A 23,465-nucleotide genomic window follows, 5' to 3' on the forward strand; every position below is an offset into this window, starting at 1 on the left:
GCAAAACCGGGGCGAGGCGAGTCGTGTCGCTCTGAGTAGGTAATAGTGTAAAAGCGCCATAATTAGCTCACACATTTTTCTGCGTAAATGCACCGCATAAGGATCAGTTGTCAATTAGTGAGCCTAAACGTTATTTCTAGGGTCCTGGTTAGTTAGAGGACAGGATAAAGGTTAGATGATGCCATATGGGTAAGGTCTGAGCTAAGGTCAGTATCAGAGTTGGATTGAGGCAAACCGCAATAAATGTGAAGTAAATGGTTTGGGTAACAGGTCAGGATGAGCTATAAAGACACACAATTCATAGATTATCTTTCTTATCTTTTGTTTAAATCAAAAGCTTATGTCCTCTGAAATCCTCAATGTACTTTTGCACTTGAGTGTTGCATAATGAGAATGGGCTACATGAAACCTGCATGGACCTGCATGTTGCTGAAAGACAAACAGTATGGAGCAATGTAAAGATATGACATATTTTAGCCTTTAAAACAATATAGCCTTAGGAAAAAAATACCAATTTGATTGCAACATGTTCCAATGCTCTGACCCAATGCAAAAAGCATATTTGTGCACAGTTAGGTTATATTCCTTTTTCTTACTAAAATTATTTTCAGTACAGCTCATTACAGTGAAGTCAATATAGAAAATATCTTCAAAAAAAATGACTGAGCTCAAGCTAGAAGTGTTTTATATATTTATGTTGTTGCAGTGCAGTGCATAAGGAAGTCAAACAATGGTTGAAAGTCCCTCTCTGTCCAAGTCTTTAAATACTTCAATCCATTGTTTTAATCTATACCTTTATTTGTGTGCAATTGTCTTATTTCATTCACTCTACATCAATTAGTCTGTGAGTCTTTGTATGTTAAAAACAGCAGCTTTCTTTGTATTCGTGGTTCAGTTTTCACCAATTTCCAGCATCATCCAGCCATCAACAGATTTTCTATGGGTGAAAGGACAGAAAATATCTATAGCTAAAAAAGAGACTTGCGGTGCGTCCGAAATGCCATACTAAAAAGTATATACTAAAAAGTTTACTTAAGTTTGGCAGACTTTTGAGTAAATATCAGTAGTGTGCATTAATTTGGACGTACTATTAAGAGCGCACACGGCACTTCCTGCCGTAGGGATGGGAGGGGGAGTTGTTACCATGGTAACCTGTCACAGCAGCAGTAGCAGCTGTTACCATGGTAACAGCAGCAGTAGCAGCGCCGCTCCGCTCTTTCCCGTTTATTCTGGCCGAAACAAGATGACATTATATAATATTTTTATATACGAATATTATAATATTAATATTATTTAATAATATTATTATACTTAATATTATACTTGTGACATATACGTATCAATTAGCAACCGAACGCTGTTGCATTGCATTGTGGGACGTTTCTGCTCGGCTAGTGTCCATCAATCCACACTAATAAATTCTCCAGAATGAGTATGGATAGAGCTACTATTGAGTACGTTCTAATGTTTCGGACGCACTAAAAGATCTCGCATACTCATTTTGCATACTCATTAGGGTGGAAGTATGCGATTTTCGGACGCAGCCTGAGTGTGGTGTTGGGTTGTGGTTCAGCTCAGCTGTAGAGCAGAGGTGAGTCGGTGGCTCTGGGAGCAGTGCCAATTAGGGTACACACCTGGGCCAACTTAACAATCACTAACTGCGTCCGAAATTCCAAAGATGAGAGAGAAGCTTCAAGTGGCGACGCTTTTTTTTTGTTTGTTTGTCTCGCCGCTGCTGAAAAGTCAGCTGGAGCCGTGAGCAGCTATGAAGAGACAGAGCTCCTGGTAGATCTGGTCGTTCCTTATCTCCCGTCTAGATCCCTTTTTAATTCTCTCCTCAGCACCAGGTTTATGAACATCTGCAGCTCAGAGTTGGATCACCAAACAGACTTTTGCTGACATTTACCTGTTGAATAAAATGAACAAGAAACCCTGAGTCGCTCTTTCACTGATTTCCTCCTCCTGACTCAGACGTCTGACTCCAACCCCCCGACCAATCGGTGGCCTGTAGTGTGATGATGTCAGATACAGCCGACTCAGCAGCTTAGAACCTCGGCAGAATAGTTACAGAAAAGTATCTACTCGGCACGTTAGACCCCTAGTGGAGAAGAACCAAACCGAGTCGAGTCGAGTCGGGTCGGGCTGAGTAGGTGCTAGTGGAAAAGCACGGTCGGCGTCATGGGGGGTCATCCGTGGGCCATGCCCCCCCAAATGAATTATTGTGCCCCCCTCCACTCGCCCACAAGCAGGCCAAGCCTTTGTACCAAACTTTGTATTTTATTGATTACTTATCTTATTGAACGTGAAATCGTCCTTCATAAATTACATTTAAAAAATACATTTACAAAAAAAAACAATTTTCTTAGTTATATTTGCGTCACATGTGGGGATGTATGCTCATTGGACACTGTTCTCAGGAGGTTCAGCAACAACAGTCGCCGCTTGCAACTCTTCTAAAGGTGAGACATGCTTTTAATTGACTTCATGGCGCCAACCTTGGCATTTATTATTACGCAAATGTGGAATGTTTGGGTCTGTCTAATTTCGTCAAATTAAATTTGGAGATTCACCGTTCACATTTTTATGTGTATGCGTTGTATGAGAGAGAGATGGAGAGGGCGAGGGAGGGAGGGAGAGACGTGGCCTGTATGTCGTTGTTTTTTGTTTTTTTGCAGTTTGGGTGCACAATACACTTGTGTGTGTGTGTGTATTAAAAAGAGATTTTGCAGTATGTTGTGTAATTGAAACTGGTTTGCTGTGATCGTTGATGGCAAACTCATATTAAGCATTTACATCATATTGCGTTCTTGAACGGCAGTTTGTGCCCCCCCGCTGGTTATTATGTGCCCCCCAATTAGATCTGTTCTGCCGCCGACTCTGTGGAAAAGCGACATTATTTAACCATGGGAGAACATTTGTAGTAACACGGAGAGACAATGCAGGTCAACAGTGTCGAAATGTAAATATAATGTGACTTGATTCAGTGAGATGACAGATTTTTCAAATTGCACTTTAATAGTGAAATCAAGACTTACACATGAAATGACACCGCTACGCTCCCTTTACATAATTAGGGGTTTTGAAGAGTTTTATATGAAAACCAATATGTGGCTTGATGCATTTGAGAATTTAAAGAGGAAATGTTAAACTGTCATGCAACTTTCTCAATGGAACAGCAGAGCCGTTGTGGTCTGTTTAGATTGTGTTTAGTAAAGAGGAAGGGTTTTTATATACAGCTTGTTTTCTAAGATAATAGATTTTTCCTTAACTGTTTTTGATGTTTGTTATTTTAACAGCACTGATTTTAGTTGAGAAAATGATGCATTCTTAAAAAAAAAAGCAAGAAAGGGAAAAAATCTATCCACATCTTTTCCATGGGAGCAGCCCATACCGGGCTGTTAGTGATATCGTGATACATGTGTTCTTGATTTGTAATTAATTTTGGTGTTTTTCACAGTAATGCACCACAGGGATCTAGAAAAATGCATTGTGTCTGTAACACATGACAGACTACCGTATGTTTCACAGCAGGACCACTAGGCTCTTTTCAGTTTCCTCAACAAACGAACGTGTTTCTACATTTGTCATGAGAAAACATTTATTTTTTTGCTCTCGAGTGCAGGGGATAAGGTTACACAATACATATTACATGTTGTCGTGTCGTTATCTGGATTCAGTTTTCCCACTTCTGAATTGACTTAAGCCAAAATATCATCAAGATATAGCATTATGGAATTTGAGACATTGGTAGTGGGTGAGATCAAGAGATAATTATCAACAACTGGTGATAGTTTGTGCCCTGTGATGGACTGGCGACCTGTCCGAGGTGAACCCCTGCCTCTCGCCTGAAATGAGCTGAAATAAACTCCAGCAGACCCCCGAGACCCTGCAAACGATAAAGCGGGTATAGATAATGGATGGATGGATGGATGGATGGATGGATGGATGGATGGATGGATGGATGGATGGATGGATGGATGGATGGATGGATGGATGGATGGATGGATGGATGGATGGATGGATGGATGGATGGATGGATGGATGATGATAGTTTGTACTGTGACTTCTCACAGCTGACATGAAATCACAGAACTGTGTTGTCTAAATCAGTGATTCTCAACTGGGGGTCTGCGACCCCTAGTGGTCCGTGGTGTAATTGCAAGGGATAATAAAATATATATTTTTTAAAAAGACCAAAAATCTGCAGGCGGTTGAGAACCACTAGTCGAAATGATGCTATCATAAATGACTTCAGCTTATTTTAGAGACTGCAGCCACTGTCTCACTACACAAGAAAGGGAGATAATAATAATAATGTATTCATGAAAGTATGCCTTACGCCGTTGTGGTGACAATATGCCCCCTTTCAGCTTAAGAATTTTTTTCTAACCACATAGGCTATTACTTTTATATATGGGTACAAATGTACCCTTTGTCATACAAAGTATGTATAATTTGAACAATTGCCCAATCTACAGCACACAAAAAGTTAGAGGATCTCATGATACTTCCAAGAAAAAGTCCACTGTACAACTGACCAGTTTCCATCCATCCATCCATCCATCCGTTAACCTCTGCTTATCAGTAAGAGATAAAAAGAGATGTATTTTTGTACTAATGAAAATCACCAGACCTGGATGGAGTACATACTCTATACTGTACTGTATGTGCAATTTCCTGCATGTGGTTTCAAGAAAAACCCTTGTTGATGCTAGTCTTTTTCCTAGTTGACCTTTTACATCAGCGATGAATAAAAAGTCTTTAACTGGTAACACGCTGGTAACAGTGGCGTAGCCACGGGTGTGCCAGGGTGTGCCAGTGCCACCCAAAGAGACAGCTGGCACACCCAAAAATGTGATGCTTTTTTTTTTTTTTTTTTTGTATAGTCTTCTAAGTATTCTTAATCTAGGCTAATCTAGGCTATTAGTATGTAATCATGATGTTCATAATAATTCAAAATAAAAAATCTTATTTTTGCATGTAAAACAGGCGATGTGTCGCGGCAGCTGGACTGTTAAACCTAAGTTATGGTTCCGCGTTAAATCGACGGCGTATGGTACGCGGCGACGCACACCGTACGGCGCGCATCGCCGCGTACCCTACGCCGTAGGCTCTGTGTCGGTGTAACGCGGAACCATAAATCAGCCTTCAGACAACTCATCAAACGGAAGGTGGATGGCGGACATGAGTTCCCGTCCATTATTGAAGTCTTAGACTCCTGCGACAAAGATGTTTTATCCAAGATTAACTGTTTGCATCGTATTCTGATAGCATTGCCTGTTACAAGTTGCTCCGTGGAGCCTTTTTTTAGTCGTCAACAGGACCAGAGCCGTCAGAGCGACGACGCTCACAGAGAGACTGAGGAGCCTCTCGTTGCTCATGTTTGAAAAAGATTTGAAGTGTGCATTTTCTGTATTTAACAGCGTTTGTGTGTAATGTATATGATTAATAACAGCAGCACGTCATTATAGGCGCCCCTCTGCTCCTTCACCCGCCCCACCCCTCTCTCCTCCCCGACACACACACTAGTATGAGCTGCAGCTCCAATGCGCGCCCCCGCGAGCACGCGCTGGAGCCCGAGTGTTTTGGATTGACGGTAACTTTATGGAGAGGTAGAAAAAAAGAAGAGAGGAGGGCAGCTATGTGTGTGTGTGGTTATGTTTTTGTGATGTTTTTTTTTAGGACATGCATAAAGCGTGGTTATTATATTACTTATTATATTATATATTATTATACTTATTATATATTGAGAGCACACACAACATGTGGATATGTTTTGCACTGTCAATAATGTTGGATATACATGCTTTTGAATGTTTGTTGAAAAAAAATTTGGCACACCCAGTCTTTGCTGGTGCACACCCAAAGTCTCTTTTCTGGCTACGCCACTGGCTGGTAATATGTGTCGTGGTGAATGAAGCAGCTTTGCAGGTCTGTAAATGTTGCACTAGCTGTAAGCCTTACAAGTCCCTACAGTTGTTGTCCCCTCCTTCTTTTTATGTTTCCTTTTATTTCTGGGTATTTCCAACCAGAAGTATAAATGTAGTGATTTGACCCACAGCTTAATTATCTAGCTGTGTTCGTCCAACTTGGATAATTATTATTTCAGTCAGACTTACTTAAAGGAGCACGAGGCTCCTTTTAAGAAATGAGACTCTCTAGCGCCACCCTTCTCCACGACGGCCGTCGGGGGTACTGCAGCCAACAGTGAAGCCGGTGTCTGTGCTTTTTTTTCCCACCTGCTTTTTTTTACCGGCTCCCCGTACGTGATGATGTTCCGTCTTGTGATTGGCTTTTGACCGTCATAATACATTATATAAATATAATTAAAAAAATGTAACGTCAACTAAGCGTTCTGATAATTCCTTGTATATGTTTCTTCTCCCTTTTACCTCCACTATGATCTGCTGCTTCTGACTTTACAAAAGTGTATGTCTCTATATGTTCTCATTGTTGAATCTGTAAATGTCTAAGCAAAATAGTCATAATACATTATATAAATATAATTAAAAAAATGTAACGTCAACTAAGCGCTCACTGATTAATCCGCAATTGCCAAAAAAGACATTTTGAATGTGAAGACATGGTGAAAAACTACCTTCCTAGTTTAACATGGCAAAAAAATACCATCGCGGGGAAAAAATGCACACTTCCGGGGAAAATATTGCAGCCCGATACAATCTGGTACCCACACCGGCACGGGAGAACGGGGAGAACGCGCATGCAGCGTCATGTGACATCCACAGGGCAGCGCGGGAAAAGCGGCCCCAGCCTTGCAGCACATTTTGCAGCACACAGCCAGTTCAAGGCAAAGGAGAGATACACTAGAGGGCTCATTCTTTTTGGTTTGGAACGCTTCATCTGACATTATTACTAGAAAAATTCAAACGTATACAATTTTTTTTTCATAAATCCTGCCTCAAGCTCCTTTAATACTGAGGAACTTTTGGAATTTCTTTAGCTCAGGGGATCCACGTATAGATAAGTTGCTTTCACGACACTGTGTAGATTTGTTTGGTCTGCAGAGTGGTACGCAGTTGTCGCAAGACACAACCAGAAGTCCAGGGATACTGGATGACACTTCCTGACAGGAATCAAATATGAAATTGTAGCTTTAAAGGAGCTTGAGGCCGGATTGTGGCAAGATTTATGAAAAAAATCTGTATACATTTTAAGTTTTCTAGTAATAATGTCAGATGAAGCGTTCCAAACCCAAAATAATGAGCCCTCTAGTGTATCTCTCCTTTGCCTTGAACAGGCTGTGTGCTGCAAAATGTGCTGCAATTCGGTCCCGAATTTCCCGCGCTGGGCTGCGGATGTGACGTCACATGACGCTGCATGTGCGTTCTCCCCGTTCTCCCGTGCCGGCTTCACTGTTGGCTGCAGTACCCCCAACGACCGTCGTGGTGAAGGGTGGCGCTAGAGAGTCTCATTTCTTAAAAGGAGCCTCAAGCTCCTTTAAAGAAACTCTTTTGTGCTGGTTAGTGGTTACCCAAAACATAATTGATAGGTAAAACACAAGAAAAAGTACTGATAATATCAATATTATCAGTAAAAATATATTGGTATTTTGAAGTTGTAGGATGAGACCTAAGGTGGAGATAAAGATGGGAAGGACAGATACATCTGCTCCATAACAGAGCTGCTAACAGCTAACTTAGCAGGCTCAGTGAGTGAAACATGCTGTCAAGTGCAGCAAAAAGGTTGTTTTTATAATAGACCTTCTATTATTGTTTCCATTTTTCCTGCTTCCTGAGCATCAACTTGGTACACTTGGTTCTGTCACATGCTGTCTGACAAAAAAAAAAGCAGTTCACTGCTTGAAGAGTGCTATTGTAATGAGATTTTCCTCACCTCCGCGACCTAAATGTATTGGATCACGGATGTAAATTTATAAATATTGTACTTCTGAGAACTCACTGAGATATATTTTTTTAGAAATGTGACAATAGTTAATTATGTTTAACTTTTAGCTTTCTTCTGCTCCTGCAGCATAGAAATCTAAAAATAACAAGAACAGAGAGAAGGAGCACAGCTGTGACAGTCACCATTAAGAGTATCACATCTAAACAGTAGTAAGAGTACCAGGGCATCTTGTAGGCCGCTGTACGTAGATGAGGTGCTCCTTTGTGGCGAATCACATACTCTACCCAGAAAACAGCCTGATCCATGGGTGTCATGGGTTGATCTCTGTGTAAACGTGACAGTCTTTGCATATTCTGCCTGTAGCTGTCTTGGTGGAGCACTTCCTTAATACCTTCCTCAAAGGTGTGACCGTTCACATCAGCTAGCTGAATGATCTTTGCAGCTCCTCTCTCCTGCAAACGTAGAAGGTTGTCATACTGGTCAAAGAACAAGGGTATTCCTAGAACAGGGACGCCGTGGTAGATGGCCTCCTGGACTCCATTGGTTCCTCCGTGAGCTACAAAAACCTTGACCTGTGGATGACCCAGAAGGTCCTTCTGTGGCATCCAGTCCACGATCAGAGTGTTGTTTCCCAGCGTAGACGGACGCTCCCCCTTGTGCCTCCATATCACCTGGTCAGACATCAAACAGCACAGAGACAGAACAAATATGATGAGTTCAAATATTATGAGAATATTGTTTGCAAGTAAGACTCAACAGAATAACCGAGAAAAAGAAAATAACACAGATGAGCACTAAGGTTGCCCTTTGTGCTCTACAATGTGACATGAAAACCATGTTTTTACCATATGTAGTAGTAGTGAATTTATATCACTTCATTTTCACTGCCTATGTACAGTGACTGAATGAAAAGTTGCAAATGCAAAAAAAAAAAAAATCACTGGGTTTGTATGTGTATATTTATGTATGTGTACGCATATGTATGCGTATAAATATGTATATATATTAAATATAGTAATAATGCACATATATATACCTTTGGTTTCTACCGTCATGGTATCAATCATTAATATGTGTGCAGACAAGGTAAAAAAATAAAATAAAAAAAATAATAAAAAAAATAAAATAAAAATAAATAAATAAATAAATAAAAAATAAAAAAAAATAATAGTTGCAAATGCAATGCAAAGGTGTATCAACGATAATCTCTTACTTTCTGGGGCATCTTGGCAAAGACACTGGCAATTTCCTGTGCGACTTCGTTTGGCAAAGCGTTAACGAGAGTTCCCAGAGTCATGATGATCACTCCATCCTCCCCAGCACTCTGAACAAACTCCTCCAGGTCTGCTGGCAGAGGCTGAGCTGGTTTGCACTGAAATCCTCCGATGTACACAACGTTTGGCATTGTAGGACGAGGGAAATCAAACACAAAATCTGATCTGAAAAGCCAAATGTCTGCCTCCTGAAGCAGTGAAACAATGTCACATCCACCTTCAATGTATTTATCACAAATGGAGTCATAGATGGGCCCCACCATGAATTTCTCCTGGAACAGTATGATTCCATGGAAAAACATGTTTTTCACCCTCTGAATGAAGTTCATCTTATCTGTTAATCCTGATCCTGGAACTGGGATATAGGAGAGTGGTGAAGGGGCCAAAATAAAGTGGCCGTCTCCACTGGTGATCCAGCGCACATTGAGCACCAAGGGCAGTTTGAGGTACTTGGCTAACAGAACCCCACTGCTCATGGCCGGATCAGTAAGAACCAGATCATATTGTGAATCTATAAAGCTTTTGACTAAATCCTGATTGTCAAATAATCGAGCTGTAGCCTCACACCATAATGAATGGGCCTCTGTGATCATAGCAAGGAAATACTTGGTGAGCTTGAGAAAAGTCAGCAGTGAAGCCCCTTCCCGCTGCACCTAAAATAATGGATAAAACAATGCTTTTGTTGTAATTCCTTTTTAACACATTTTAGAGAATTACTTAAATGCACATTTACAGCTTCAGTAAATACAGGACCTTCTCAGAAAATTTGAATATTGTGATAAAGTTCTTTATTTTCTGTAATGCAATTAAAAAAACTAAAATGTCATACATTCTAGATTCATTACAAATCAACTGAAATATTGCAAGTCTTTTATTATTTTAATATTGCTGATTATGGCTTACAGTTTAAGATAAATATTCCCAGAATATTCTATTTTTTTGAGATAGGATATTTGAGTTTTCTTAAGCTGTAAGCCATGATCAGCAATATTAAAATAATAAAAGGCTTGCAATATTTCAGTTGATTTGTAATGAATCCAGAATGTATGACATTTTTGCATTACAGAAAATAAAGGACTTTATCACAATATCCTAAATTTCTATATCCATATTTACATACCTTCAGCTGCTCCGCTAGGAACACGTCAAAGAAGTCTTCAAACTCATTCTCCATTTCAAGTGTAACTGACGTGTAGAGAGGAGACTGCTCTGGGATGTACCAGCTGCTGGAGGCTCTGACCACAGTGATGTTGTGTCCCCTGGCATGAAGGTCTTCTAGTAAAACCTTCATATTGATCCAGTGGCTGCCATCCACAGGGAACACCAGAATGTTTCCTCCCTCACACTGAGGTGTGAAGAATATCAGACTTAAGCTGAAGAATACAAGTGTCCCGTGCACATAACCACGCAGCATTTTTCCTAAAAATGTCAGAAACAGAGATAAATGTTCTCAAAAAGTTTGTAAAATGTAAACACATACAGCTAAAGGTAATTGATCATTTTAACAGTGACACACTTTACATACAGTATAAGTAAAAATCTGAAACACAGCATGATACATACCCGAACCTGACTTACCTACCATTGAAAGAGTGCTGTTATTCTTTCCCACAGAGTCCATTCCAAGGTTTCCCTTTATATTTGAGTTCAAATTCCAGGCTTGCATAATTTTGGCCCTTTCACACATAACTTAATTACTTGTGGCACATGTTACCTGAAGCTGCTCTGAACATTCTGCACAGAACAAGAAAAATAAGTGAATATTTCTTCCTTGTCCTCATATTATTTTATCACTTCTTTGAGTAAAAACATGTAAGAGCTAGAATGTAAACTGTGTACTGTAGTTTTACAAACGTGCTTCTGTTCTCAAACAAGAAAAGCCCTTGCATCATACAAACCTGGAACCTCTTTCGTAAGGGCATTACAGCGCTTATGTAATGGTAAGCAACACGGGTTTCCCATCATCTTAAAGGTGCAACTAAATACCTGAATTAAAAACAGATCTGTTTATTGATTTGTGGTGGAAGTAATGTTCTTTTAAGCGGCAACTAATTATTAGATTTATTTTCGATCAGTTAGTTGTAGTCTTATATCATATTCATATTTTCTGCTTTTATTTGAAAGTCAGCAATGGCATCAAGGCATAAAGTAATGCTCCAATTTGAAACAAGAAAGGCAGCAATAATCTCATCATTCCTGTATCAGGGAGAATGGAAGTCAAAGTACCTTGCAAAGACACTGTGACCAAGGGTTTTTAAGGCCAGGAATCAAACTGACTATCTTCTGATTGATGGATAAGTCTAATTCTAATACACACACCGCATTAAACAGGCAATCTTCATCCAGGGTAAATAACGAGGTCTAATCTAAAATATATTTTAAATGGTCCATTAAAGGGTCCGTGCATGTCAGTAATAAATCACCACAATCCAAATTAAGCACATCATTAGATGATTGAGACAAATGTAATCTTATCGTCCCCTTTCAAGGAAATTTAAGCAGCTCTATGTAGCAATACCACTCTTGGCCACACTGGGGTGTACATATCTCCTGTATACAAAATAACCACTGACAATCATGCGCTAAAAAAAAATGAGGATGGTGGGACATATTTCACAAGACCAATTTGTGGCACCACAAATGCACTTAGTTGTGTCTCATGCCAGGGGCTGGAAACATGCTGCTCCTGTGTGGTCAAAAGAGGTATTACTACATAAAGTGGCTTTAAATAACTACAGTTTCTGCAAATGTCAATTATTTATCACTCTAAATATTTTTGGTTGGGAGTTAAATTAGTTTTAAATGTTGTTCAAGTCCCAAGCTTTTATATATTATGCAGTGCTGGAGGCGCTGGTGGTGCCGCAGCCGACAGGCCGTGAGGTGGAGACTGCAGGCCGCTAAGTGACGGCGCCTGAGGCAGCCCCAGCGACGGAGGGACCTGCAGCGCGACCCACCCTGGCGCCACGCCTGAGGTTCGTCACGGCAGTTCTGGAGGCGGAGGTCGCCGAGGCAGAGACGTCGGTGGCGGAGGTCGCCGAGGCGGAGGTTGCCGAGGCGGAGGCGTCGGTGGCGGAGGTCGCCGAGGCGGAGGCGTTGGTGGCGGAGGTCGCCGAGGCGGAGGCGTCGGTGGCGGGCCGAGGTGCACCCCGGCCAGGGCCGCGGATGCCGTCTGGCCCGAGGCCAACCTGGGCCCAGTCCTGAGAGCGGTCGGCCCGACGCCGAGGGCAACCTCCCGACCGATCTCTGTGATCGGCCCGACGCAGAGGGCGACCACCCGACCGGTCTCGGTAGTCGGCCGAACCTGGAAGGCCCGGAGGTTCGGATGGCGGTTCCTGGCTTCCTCTGGGGAGAGGGGGGGGAGTGGCTAGGCCAGATGGTCCCCGGCCTGAGTTGGGCGATGGGGGTGTGTGGCAGGGTGGAGGAGCAGCCACTCAGCCGATTGGGCACACCTGTACCCAATCAACCTCCCCACCCTGGCTACATAAGACGTGGCTGCACACCAGCAAGGGGTCTGCTGGTGCACGTGTGGCGGTGTGATTGAATAATGGAGTTCCGGCACTAAACCCTGTGTCCTCTGTCCTGTCGGTCGGCCCCAGTGGCAACGAGCTTGCTACAGTAGTATCATGCTAATGCCCAGCTGGGCAAGTCACATGCTCATCACCAGGAAAGTAAAATGTACTTGCTCTAACTCAGAAATCTTGTTCTGTTTGTTGGATTTTTACAACTAAGCACAATGTTTATGTTTGCGTGTGTACATTTATTTGGAAGCCAGGTAAGCTGAAATATCAGTGAAAAGAAAAAGACATATCTAATTATTTTTCAGTAACCCATAATGACAAGTGATTAGAGCATCAAAAACAGTTTCACATCACTTCATGACAAAAGATTGGCATTCCTAAAATGCCTTTTATCATGCTATCAGGATGAAATTACACAGACGAGAGAGGTGGGCTTAGATCAGTGGTGGGCAACATTTTTCCCTCATAGGGCCATATTCCCCCAGTTAAAATAGACAATGGACCTCACTGGAGGATTTAATTAAAGCATGTGCTCAGTTTATCAGTCAGTTCTTTCATCATTTTTTTTTTGCTTCCCTGAAGGCTTGAAGGGTTTCATAAACTTGTATGTTACCTTCGAGTTAAATACCAAAAAAAAGTTCTTCAAGCAGAAGCTTCATATTGATCCAGTGACTGCCATCTATAGGGTACACCAGAATGTTTCCTCCCTCACATAGATGTGTCGAACTGAAGAACACAAATGTCCTACACACATGATGCCCTGGCATGCTTCCTGAATCAGAGAGACAGATGCTAGGGTAAATTATCTGTCATCCAGGTCACAGTATCCTAAAACTTTGAACTGAAGGCAACTCAACTTCTTTTCTTTGGTTTTGGAGACATTTCACCTTTTATCCAAAATGGTACTGTCTTTGTGAACTGAGAAATCCTTTTGGATGAACCGAAAAAGATGTTCAGTTGCCTTTCATTCAAGCGTTTTAGTAGCTAGACTAAAAATGACTAAAAATGTTCACAATCAGCACATGCCTCAACATATAACCTCAAAGAAAATTCTTCAACAGCAGGTTATTCTTCATTTATAACCAGTAGAAATGTTTACATACTGAATAAAGAATATGAATTATTATATTGCAACTGTATTGTACTATATTGCAATTATATTGTGACAAATATGTTTCTGAAATACCCTTACCTATTTTAAGGAGATTTAAGAGTTGTAGAACTCCTGACAGACTGATAGTCCAATCAGTGAATGTTTGAGTTCAAAATCCAGTGTGTGAGATAAAACCTTTAACCAGTAAATGAGTTACAACTGGTCACAGTAAGCTTGCACCGATTTTCTCAGGGTTTTTCTCAGGAAGATTTTGTGTTACAACTCACAATTTTGTGCCAAATAACTGCATCAGAGCTGTTGTTTAAATTAAACCATTTCTTCCCATGATACTGTATTTTTAGAATGAGGGATAGTATAACTGTAGTTACAGTAGTAATAGTATTAAGACCCTTCATTGAAGTAAAAGTCCAAAAAGCTTGCCTGGGCCCTCTTTTATTGTGTCCTGCTGTGTGTTTGGTTTGGTTGAGGGTTCTGTAGGCTGACTCTTCTGAACATGATGAAACCCCTTACCCCTGGGAATCCCACTGGGCAGTACAGTCCACCTACTCCATGCCAGTCGTTGTAAATCATGGCCACTTTAGACAATGCTTTTGTAGCATCATGCCATATTTCAGAGGCATCAGAAGCAACTATCTACTTGACTCTGCTTGAGACGTGCCAAGTCTGCGTTGGCTTTCTGCCGCAATTCAGTTGTGTCAGTTTATGCATGACACTTTGAGCTGACAGGAAATCAGACGCAAGGATTGTATGGAGAACTTTTTCAATTAAACACCAAGAGCTGACTGCTTCGTACATCGTTATATTAATTCAACTCGTAGAGACCACAAGTATACAAGTTCATGTTTCAGAGACTTCATCATTGTATGAAAGGATTGTTTAGGAAGTCAAAGCACATTGTATTTGAGATAGAAGCAAAGAGAAATGAGAAATGCTAAAGAAATGAAAAAACAAACAGATAAACAACACAGCAACACTGGATGAAGAGGAGTTCACTGCATTGCTCTGCTTGTGATCTCGGCAAAGGAAACAGTTTCATTGGAGATGGTATGTCAGGCCGTTAAACCAAAGCCCTCGGGAGAGTGGACAGTTCGTCATCTTCGTCTTTCCGATGCGAGCATGAGATGATGAGAAACAGCAACAATATTTCCGCATGTCCTCGTTTTCGTTTGAAAACTTGTTACATGGGATTGTCGCGCTAATTCAGCACACATTCAGGCCAACACATAGTCAGAGCTCAGGGGGCCTGAGCACTAGGCCGGGCAGACCAGCGAGACAGTTCAGGGGGCATTTCTCAGGACTAAGACGGGTAAGAGAACCACTCTCAGGACTGAACGGACGGATCAGAGAACCGCTCTCGAGACTGGGCAGACGGGTCAGAGGGACACTTTCGAGACTGGGCAGACGGGCGTTCTCGGGACTGGGCAGACTGGGTCCAGGAGGCCGTCTTCGGGGCAGGTAGAGTCCGAGGGGCCAGCTTCGGGAAGACAGAATCCGAGGGGCCGGCTTCGGGGCAGACAGGATCCGGGAGGCTGGATGAGGGGCACACTGAGTCCTTGGTGCCGGCTGAGGGGGCCCCCGGGGCCTCGGCGCTGGCTGAGGGGGACACCGGGTCCATGGCAGGGCGTCCGGGACCACCTCGGGAACAGGGACGGGTGTGTCCGAGACCACCTCTAGAACAGGGACGGGTGTGTCCGGGACCGCCTCGGGAACAGGGACGGGTGTGTCCGGGACCCCCTCGGGAACAGGGACAGGTGTGTCCGGGGCCGCCTCTGGAACAGGGACGGGTGCGTCCGGGACCACCTCGGGAACAGGGACGGGTGCGTCCGGGACCACCTCGGGAACAGGGACGGGTGTGTCCGGGACCACCTCGGGAACAGGGACGGGTGTGTCCGTGACCACCTCGGGAACAGGGACGGGTGCGTCCGGGACCACCTCGGGAACAAGAACAGGCTGGGGCTGCTGCCGCCGTCGTCCTCGTTTTCAATTCAATTCAATTCAATTCAATTTTATTTATATAGCGTCTAATACAACAGAGTTGTCTCTAGACGCTTTACAGAGACCCATACCCAGAACATGACCCCCGAGCAGTTATTACATAAACAATGGCAGGTAAAAACTCCCCTAGTGGGAGAAAAACCTTAAGCCAAACAGTGGCAAGGAAAAACTCCCCTTTAGGAGGGAAGAAACCTTGAGCAGGACCAGGCTCATAAGGGGGGACCCTCCTGCCGAGGGCCAGACTGGTGGGTCAGGGACGGCAACAGCACAGCAGGCAGGTGGAAGCAGCAACGGGATGACCGGGGGTGGGGACCGCAGGCCAGCACGCAGCTCCCGAAGCTCCGGCCCAATCAGCAAGTCCCAGGTTGGGGTGCAGGGTCAGGAAAATACTTGTGCTCCGTAATGCAAGCTACAAGCCACCCACCACCACCTGCAGGACGAAAGAGAGAAAAGGGAGGAGAAGGGGGGGCCAGCAACGGGATGACCAGGGGTGGGGACCGCAGGCCAGCACGCAGCTCCCGAAGCTCCGGCCCAATCAGCAAGTGCCAGGTTGGGGTGCAGGGTCGGGGAAAGACTTGTGCTCCGTAATGCAAGCTACAAGCCACCCACGACCACCTGCAGGTTCCGGTGTCCGGCAAAGGATGCTGCAACATGGACAAAAGAGAGAAAAGGGAGGAGAAGGGGGGGCCAGCACAAGAAACCACAGGAGCGACTCTGACACACTAAAGTTTACACTACCTAGAGATTTACCAACACCAGCTAGAGGTTTACTAAACACTAACTATAGGCTTTACTAAACAGAAATGTTTTAAGTTTAGTTTTAAAGGTGGAGGTGGTGTCAGCCCCCTTAACCCAGATTGGAAGTTGGTTCCATAGTAGTGGTGCCTGATAGCAGAACGCCCGCCCTCCAAATCTACATTTAGATACTCTAGGAACTACAAGTAAACCTGCACTCTGAGAACGGAGAGCTCTGACAGGAACATAAGGCACTATCAGGTCTTGCAAATAATGCAGAGCTAAGCCGTTTTGGGCTTTATACGCAAGTAATAAAATTTTAAATTGGATTCTGAATTTTACGGGTAACCAATGGAGCGACGCTAACACTGGAGAGACGTGGTCTCTCCTGCTAATTCCTGTCAGTACTCGTGCTGCTGCATTTTGGATCAGCTGGAGCCTATTCAGCAAATTACTTGGACATCCTGCTAACAACACATTACAGTAATCTAGTCTAGAAGATACAAACGCATTAACTAGTTTTTCTGCATCACTCTGTGAGAGGATTTTCCTAATCTTTGCAATATTACGGAGATGGAAAAAGGCTATTTTACAAACCTGATTGACATATGGTTTAAACGACAAATCCTGATCGAAAATAACACCAAGATTTCTCACAGTTGCACTGTTTCCCCTGAGGGTGAGAACACCTGGGCCCGAACCTCGAGCCAGGCGTGTTCTCCAGAAGGGGGACTCCTCCTCCTCAAAACGGCGCCAACATTGTTCCCATCTTTGCCTGACAGCTCTTGGGCACATCTAGAGGCAGGCGTGTTCCCCGGAAGGGTGAATCCGGCTCCTGTCAACAGGGCCTTGTCTTCCTTGCCTTCTGGTAGAAGAATTCCCACCAATCAAAAGTCTCTCCTGCTGGGTCCATGAGGGCTGGTCCGTTCTGTTAGGAAAATGGTCGTTGGTCAGACCCAGATGTAGGAGAGCAGGAGGCAGGAGTTCCCAAAAACAGTGATTTATTTAACTAAACAAAAAGCGCTGCTTAGCAGGATGGCAAAAACCCAGAACATGAATCAAAACTAAAAAACCTGACGAGGAAACACGGAGGGAGGAAACAGTACGGACAAGCAGGGAGCAACGGAAAGATAAGACCAGATATACACAAGGGATAACGAGACACAGGTGCAGACAATCAGGGCCGATGGGAAACAGGAAAGTCAAACTAGAACTGAAACACAAAGATACAGGCTTCAAGAAACTACCAAAACCATAACAAAAACAAGACTAAAATGGTGTTGAGGAATAATACAAAGTCCAGTTCAGGAATCCGCTGTGGGATGAGAGATTTTATTCAGCCGGCGGTGAGCAGACCTACACAGACGCAGTGTCTTGATCGGTGTGCTGACCCAGATTGATTTGGCCACAGGGTTTTTATACAAAAGTTCAATCAACAAAGACAGGAATAAACAAGCCAAGTGAGAGACAGTCAGGTGTGAATTTTCAGTTTTGGGACTACCCCTGAGTAGTCAGGAAGTCCATATATGGTCCTTGTCTCTGCAGGGGCTGGAAGTCAAAGCCACTCCCACGGTGCCATCTCGGCAGGGATTCAAGACGCCGGAACTTGTGTGAGTCAATAGGTCACAGACGAAAAGTAATTTACAGTTGGATGTGATCTGTGGCCAAATGTCCCCATCGGGCATTTGGCATGACTGTCACTAAGTTCCAAATCACCCCTTGGGGTGCTCTAGTGTTCCAAGTCTGTTTGAGGCAACTTCCAAGGTGTCGTCTCTGCAGGGGGGGTAGGAAGCTGGATAGGAAGTTGAAGCTACCTCAAAGGTGTTGAGTCCAGTTGTCTGTTTGAACCAACTTCCAAGGTGTCGTCTTCTGCATGGGGGTAGGAAGTTGAAGCTACCTCAAAGGTGTTGAGTCCAGTTCAAAGCCCTGCAGGGGGAAGGAGGCTGGAGCTTCCCTTGACAACATGGCTCGACAATGGTCATGGACAATTTTGACGAAAATAAGACTAAAATGCTCAGACGACTGAAACTTGACACGACTAAAAGGAGTATGAACGTGACTAAAACTAATAAAAACTAAAATGATAGCTTAAACCAAAGACTAGACTAAAACTAAAATTGAAACAGGCTGCCAAGAACAACACTATTTGCAACCAGTTCAAATTTTTAAATACTGAAAAACTAAAAACTATGAAACAAACATGAGAGTTATCTCAAGCAGGCGATCTCTGCAATGTATGCGTGTCACACTCTGTCCTGGTCATGTGGTGAGTGAATGTGCAACACCTGTTTGGTCCCAGCTGCAGCTCATCACTGCTCATCAGCCAGCCAGCCTTTTAGCAGCACTCAGTGTCCTCAGAGTCCTCACTCAGTGCCAGATTGTCTTTGCAGCATGCACTATTTTTCAGCACTTAGTATTGTATTGCCCCAATCACGTCTTCTTGTCTCTGCCCCGACTCTCTGCCAGTCCACGACAATCCTTCCATCTGCTCCATCTGGACTTTGTTTGCCCCGCTGATGCTCTGCCCGATTCTGATACTGCCCCAATCACAATTCCAGCTAGCCCCTCCACGAAGTCGCCTTCATCGAATACTCACAGGAATAGTGTGCCTGTTCCAGAGCACTCACTAACCTGCCAGTCAGCACTGTTTTATGTTGGTTCCTTGAGTCTTCCAAGGACTGTTACCTGTTTTCAGCTAAAGAACCTTCCTGTTGAAAATTCAGCCAATAAAGACTTTCTAAACTTTACCTGATGTTCACTCCATTTGTTCTTTGACCTATATCAGGAACAAGAACTATGTGTAGTTCTCGGATGTCTCACCTACCAAGCTCGCTGTCTCTCTTAATGTCTATCCCACCTCCACCCCTGCTTCCACCTGGGGGCTCCGATTCAAAGGGGGGGCGGGGTTTGGTTCTACAACCCTGCAATTCTATGAAAGTCTGATAAAGGATGATTGAACCAAAATACTAAATCCCAAAGCTAAGATCGCTTTTACAATTAAAGAGTTCCAAAACTTTGCTGCATGAGTTGATTTAACTGAAAAACATCATTATATTACTATCCATAATGTGATAATATTTCTGAAATTCACTTAACTATTTTAAGGGGATGAAACAGTTGTAGAACTCCCAATAGACTGAAAATCCAGTCATTGAATGTTTAAATTCAAACTCCAGTATTTGAGATAAGACCTTTTGCAAGTAAATGAGGTACATCTAGGAGATGACAGTGAGCTACGTAAGTGTACTTATAATAGTAGTCACTGAAGTAAAAGCACAAAAAGCTTACCGGAGAGCCTGTAATGTGAAATTGTGAACTGTAGAGACAGATGGTTGGGAAGATTATGATATTCCTCTAATGCTGACATGGCTATGTCTATAACTATAAGAGTTTATTCTTCAAGGAAAATGTTCCCATTAAAAGAAAAAAAAGGAAGAATGTTTGAGGTTTTTTGACAGGAACTTAGTTTTAAGGAAGGATCAAATACACCCTCAAGGTTTGGTTATCTTCATCAATCATCTCTTCGTGTTTCCTCCAGATTCTGGACGGTAGAATTTTTACATTATATTTGTGCATGTGATCAAAATACTACTTCTCTTGTTGGCACTGACAAGGACTTTTAAGACATTATCAGGTTGAACATTCGGTCTTCAGTAAAGAGTGCAGATTCTTGCTAAATCATCTTACATGCTCTATACATTACAGGACACCCCAGGTGCGCGCACACACACACACCACACAAAACAGGGGCCTGAGGTCTTTATCATTTCAAGTAGCTATAGAAACATCAACCTTTTCTTTCACTGGCCATTAATGCATTACATGCCTAAATGCATAATGCATTTAGGCATGTAAACATGCTCAGTACCATCTAATCAAGACAAAGGATGGCACGCAGGCTGATATGACTGTCTCATGAACTATGGATTACCTTGAATTGACACACATGCTCATACCTTGAGTCCAGGACACACCTACATCTGTCTAGGATTGGAGTTATTGAAATAATACTTTCTGAATCCCCAAAGGGAAATTATATTGTTGCAGTATTACTCAGTATGTTTACATGCACTAACAGAAAGTCGAATTCAATTCAATTCAATTCAATTCAAAACACTTTATTTGTCCCCGAGGGGCAATAAAAAAAAAAGGCATAAGGAGCAGCATTAAAAGACAAATAGAACATCAACAACATAAAAACATACATACATACATACATACATACATACATACATACATACATACATACATACATACATACATACATACATACATACATACATACATACATACATACATACATACATACATACATACATACATACATACATACATACATACATACATACATATATACATACATACATACATACATACATACATACATACATACATACATACATACATACATACATAGGGTGTGCAGTTAAAAATATCCAAGCTATTGCCAGTAAAAGTGCTTTGTGCATTAAATCAGTCGCCGTTGAGACAGGGAGGGGTCGTTGTTTAAGAGCTGGACTGCTCTGGGGACAAAGATGGACAAAGATTCTTGCTTTAATCCGACCGATTTTGAATTTTCAAAAGCCATGTATACACCTCAACCAGGCCAAACTGAAGCTCTTGAGATGGAGCTTTTAGTGCCAGATAATGCGTCCTAATCCGAGTTATTCCGGCATGTATACAACCCACACCTAGCCGAGCTACTGACCTCCCCGGGACCCCCCTTCCGGAAGTGACGACACCGCGGGAGCGGGAATAACAACAGTCACGGCATCACAACAACACGGTAGCAGAAGAAGAAGAGGGAGACTTTGTGTGCATCTTACCTGCAACATGATTAGGGTTAGTAAAAAAATTGCAGTTGGAGTGTTTTTGGACTTAAAAAAAGCTTTTGACACAATTGATCACAACACATTATTAAATAAACTGGAAAGGTATGGTATAAGGGGGGTTGGGTTGAGCTGGCTGAAGAGCTATTTAAGAAACAGGCAGCAGTTTGTACAAATAGGTGATTATAAATCAGAAGATATGGAAATTACTTGTGGAGTACCACAGGGGTTGGTATTGGGTCCAAAATTGTTTATATTATACTACTATATTATCAACGACATATGCAGGGTATCAAAATTACTGAAATTTGTTTTATTTGCAGACGATACAAATATTTTCTGTTCTGGGGAGAGTCTGCAGCAGATTTTGAACATAATTAAAACAGAAATACACAAACTAAAATGATGGTTTGATTGAAACAAACCATCACTAAATCTGAGCAAAACTAAGATTATGTTGTTTGGAAAACATAAAACAAAATCTCATGTAGATCTAATAATAGACAATACAGAAATAGAAAAAAGTAAACGAAATTAAATTTCTTGGTGTAATCCTGGACCACAAAATCTGCTGGAGACCACACGTAAGCCACGTGCAAGCAAAGCTGGCAAAGTGCACTGCAATTGTTGGGAAAATAAGACATATTCTGGATCATAAATCATTACATACTCTACTGTTCACTGTTCTTACCATATCTATGTTACTGCGTAGAGGTCTGGGGAAACACCTACAGAAGCATCTACAGCCGATATGCACACTTCAGAAAAGAGCCATAAGGGCAATAAACAATGCAGGATACAGAGAACACGCAAACCCACTGTTTATAAAATCACACACACTGAAATCTATGGATCTGGTTAAATACAAAACAGTATGATGTTCAGAGCAAGGAATAATCTACTAACAAAAATATCAGAGGAATGTTCACAGAGAGAGAAAGGGGCTATAATCTAAGGGGAGAACAAAATTTTAGAAAACATAAAGTACAAACAACAATGAAAAGCATGTGCATATCGAACTGTGGAGTGACAGTTTGGAACAGTTTGGAGCAGGAAATCAGAATCAGAATCAGAAAAAGGTTTATTGCCAAGTTTGTTAAACACACAAGGAATTTGTTGTGATGATTGGTGCAATACGATACAAATATAAAATATAACGTGGGCAAATATATAAGAGAGAAAATGTATAAGCAAAAATGTACAATATGAGGTTTTTAAAGTGCCGGATATAAGTCTGTGCAAAAGTGACTTAGGATGTGCGTTAATGTAACGCATAAGGTCAGGATTGGAATCTTTATGTCAATGTAACGTAGAGTGGGATGGGGGGGCAGTCCGTGGTAGACGGGGGAGAGGGGGGACCGGGGCCTTGTTGATGAGGACAGCTGCAGACGGGGAAAAAACTGTTTTTGTGGCGTGAGGTTTTGGTCCTGATGGAGCGCAGCCTCCTGCCAGAGGGAAGAGTCTGGAACAGTTTGTGTCCGGGGTGGGAGGGGTCTGCTGCAATCTTTCCTGCACGCTTCGGGGTCCTGGAAGCTGCAGGTCCTGGAGAGATGGGAGGTTGCAGCCAATCACCTTCTCTGCAGAGCAGTGAAACAAAGCACTAACATAAATCTGTTTAAAAACAGATACAAAAAATTATTTATAAACAGGTATATGGAAGAGGAAATGGGTTAACGAGGAGTATGATAAACAAATAAAATAGGGAAAAATTGTATATTATACGTGCTTAAGATATGTTTAGATATTTATGTGGATATTTATGTACTGTAGTATGTATTGTATGTTGAGAGGGATAGTTGTAATTGTGTAGAGTACTGTATGTTATATGTTTTTTATGTGTGTAGCATATATATATTTGTAGGGATATTTATGTGGTTTGTGTAGTGTATATTTTTATAGATTTATATAATGTTTGTGTGGCAGGGTGGAGGAGCAGCAGCCACTCAGGTTGATTGGGGCACAGGTGGCCCCAATCAACCTCTCCACCCTGCCAGCCTTGATAAGGCATGGCTGCACAGCAGAAAGGCTCTCGTCTGCTGTGAAGGAGCTGAAGCACGTGTGTCTTGGGTGTGTCTGGAGAAAATAAAGAGGTTTTGCACTGAAACCTGTGTCCTCTGTCCTGTCGGTCGGCTCC

General features: G+C 42.6%; 1 protein-coding gene across 3 annotated transcripts; it reads right to left on the bottom strand.

Annotated features, from left to right (window-relative positions):
* Window positions 1-7,430: 7,430 nt before the first annotated feature.
* ugt5d1 (UDP glucuronosyltransferase 5 family, polypeptide D1) lies at window positions 7,431-13,883 on the bottom strand. 3 transcript variants are annotated; one of them, XM_061740758.1, is made up of 5 exons: window positions 13,851-13,883; window positions 10,723-10,874; window positions 10,261-10,559; window positions 9,080-9,793; window positions 7,431-8,537 (listed from the first exon to the last, which is right to left on the bottom strand). In XM_061740758.1, the coding sequence occupies exons 3-5, from the start codon at window positions 10,552-10,554 to the stop codon at window positions 7,953-7,955; spliced, it is 1,593 nt and encodes a 530-aa protein (XP_061596742.1). In that variant the 5' UTR covers window positions 10,555-10,559; window positions 10,723-10,874; window positions 13,851-13,883; the 3' UTR covers window positions 7,431-7,952. The 3 variants fall into 3 exon arrangements, with proteins under 3 accessions (XP_061596742.1, XP_061596741.1, XP_061596743.1); XM_061740757.1 differs by having other exon boundaries at window positions 10,719-10,874; XM_061740759.1 differs by lacking the exons at window positions 10,723-10,874; window positions 13,851-13,883 and having other exon boundaries at window positions 10,261-10,701.
* Between the last annotated feature and the right edge of the window lie 9,582 nt (window positions 13,884-23,465).

This window comes from Cololabis saira, chromosome 14 (genome assembly GCF_033807715.1).
Source record: "Cololabis saira isolate AMF1-May2022 chromosome 14, fColSai1.1, whole genome shotgun sequence".
Taxonomy (NCBI): domain Eukaryota; kingdom Metazoa; phylum Chordata; class Actinopteri; order Beloniformes; family Belonidae; genus Cololabis; species Cololabis saira.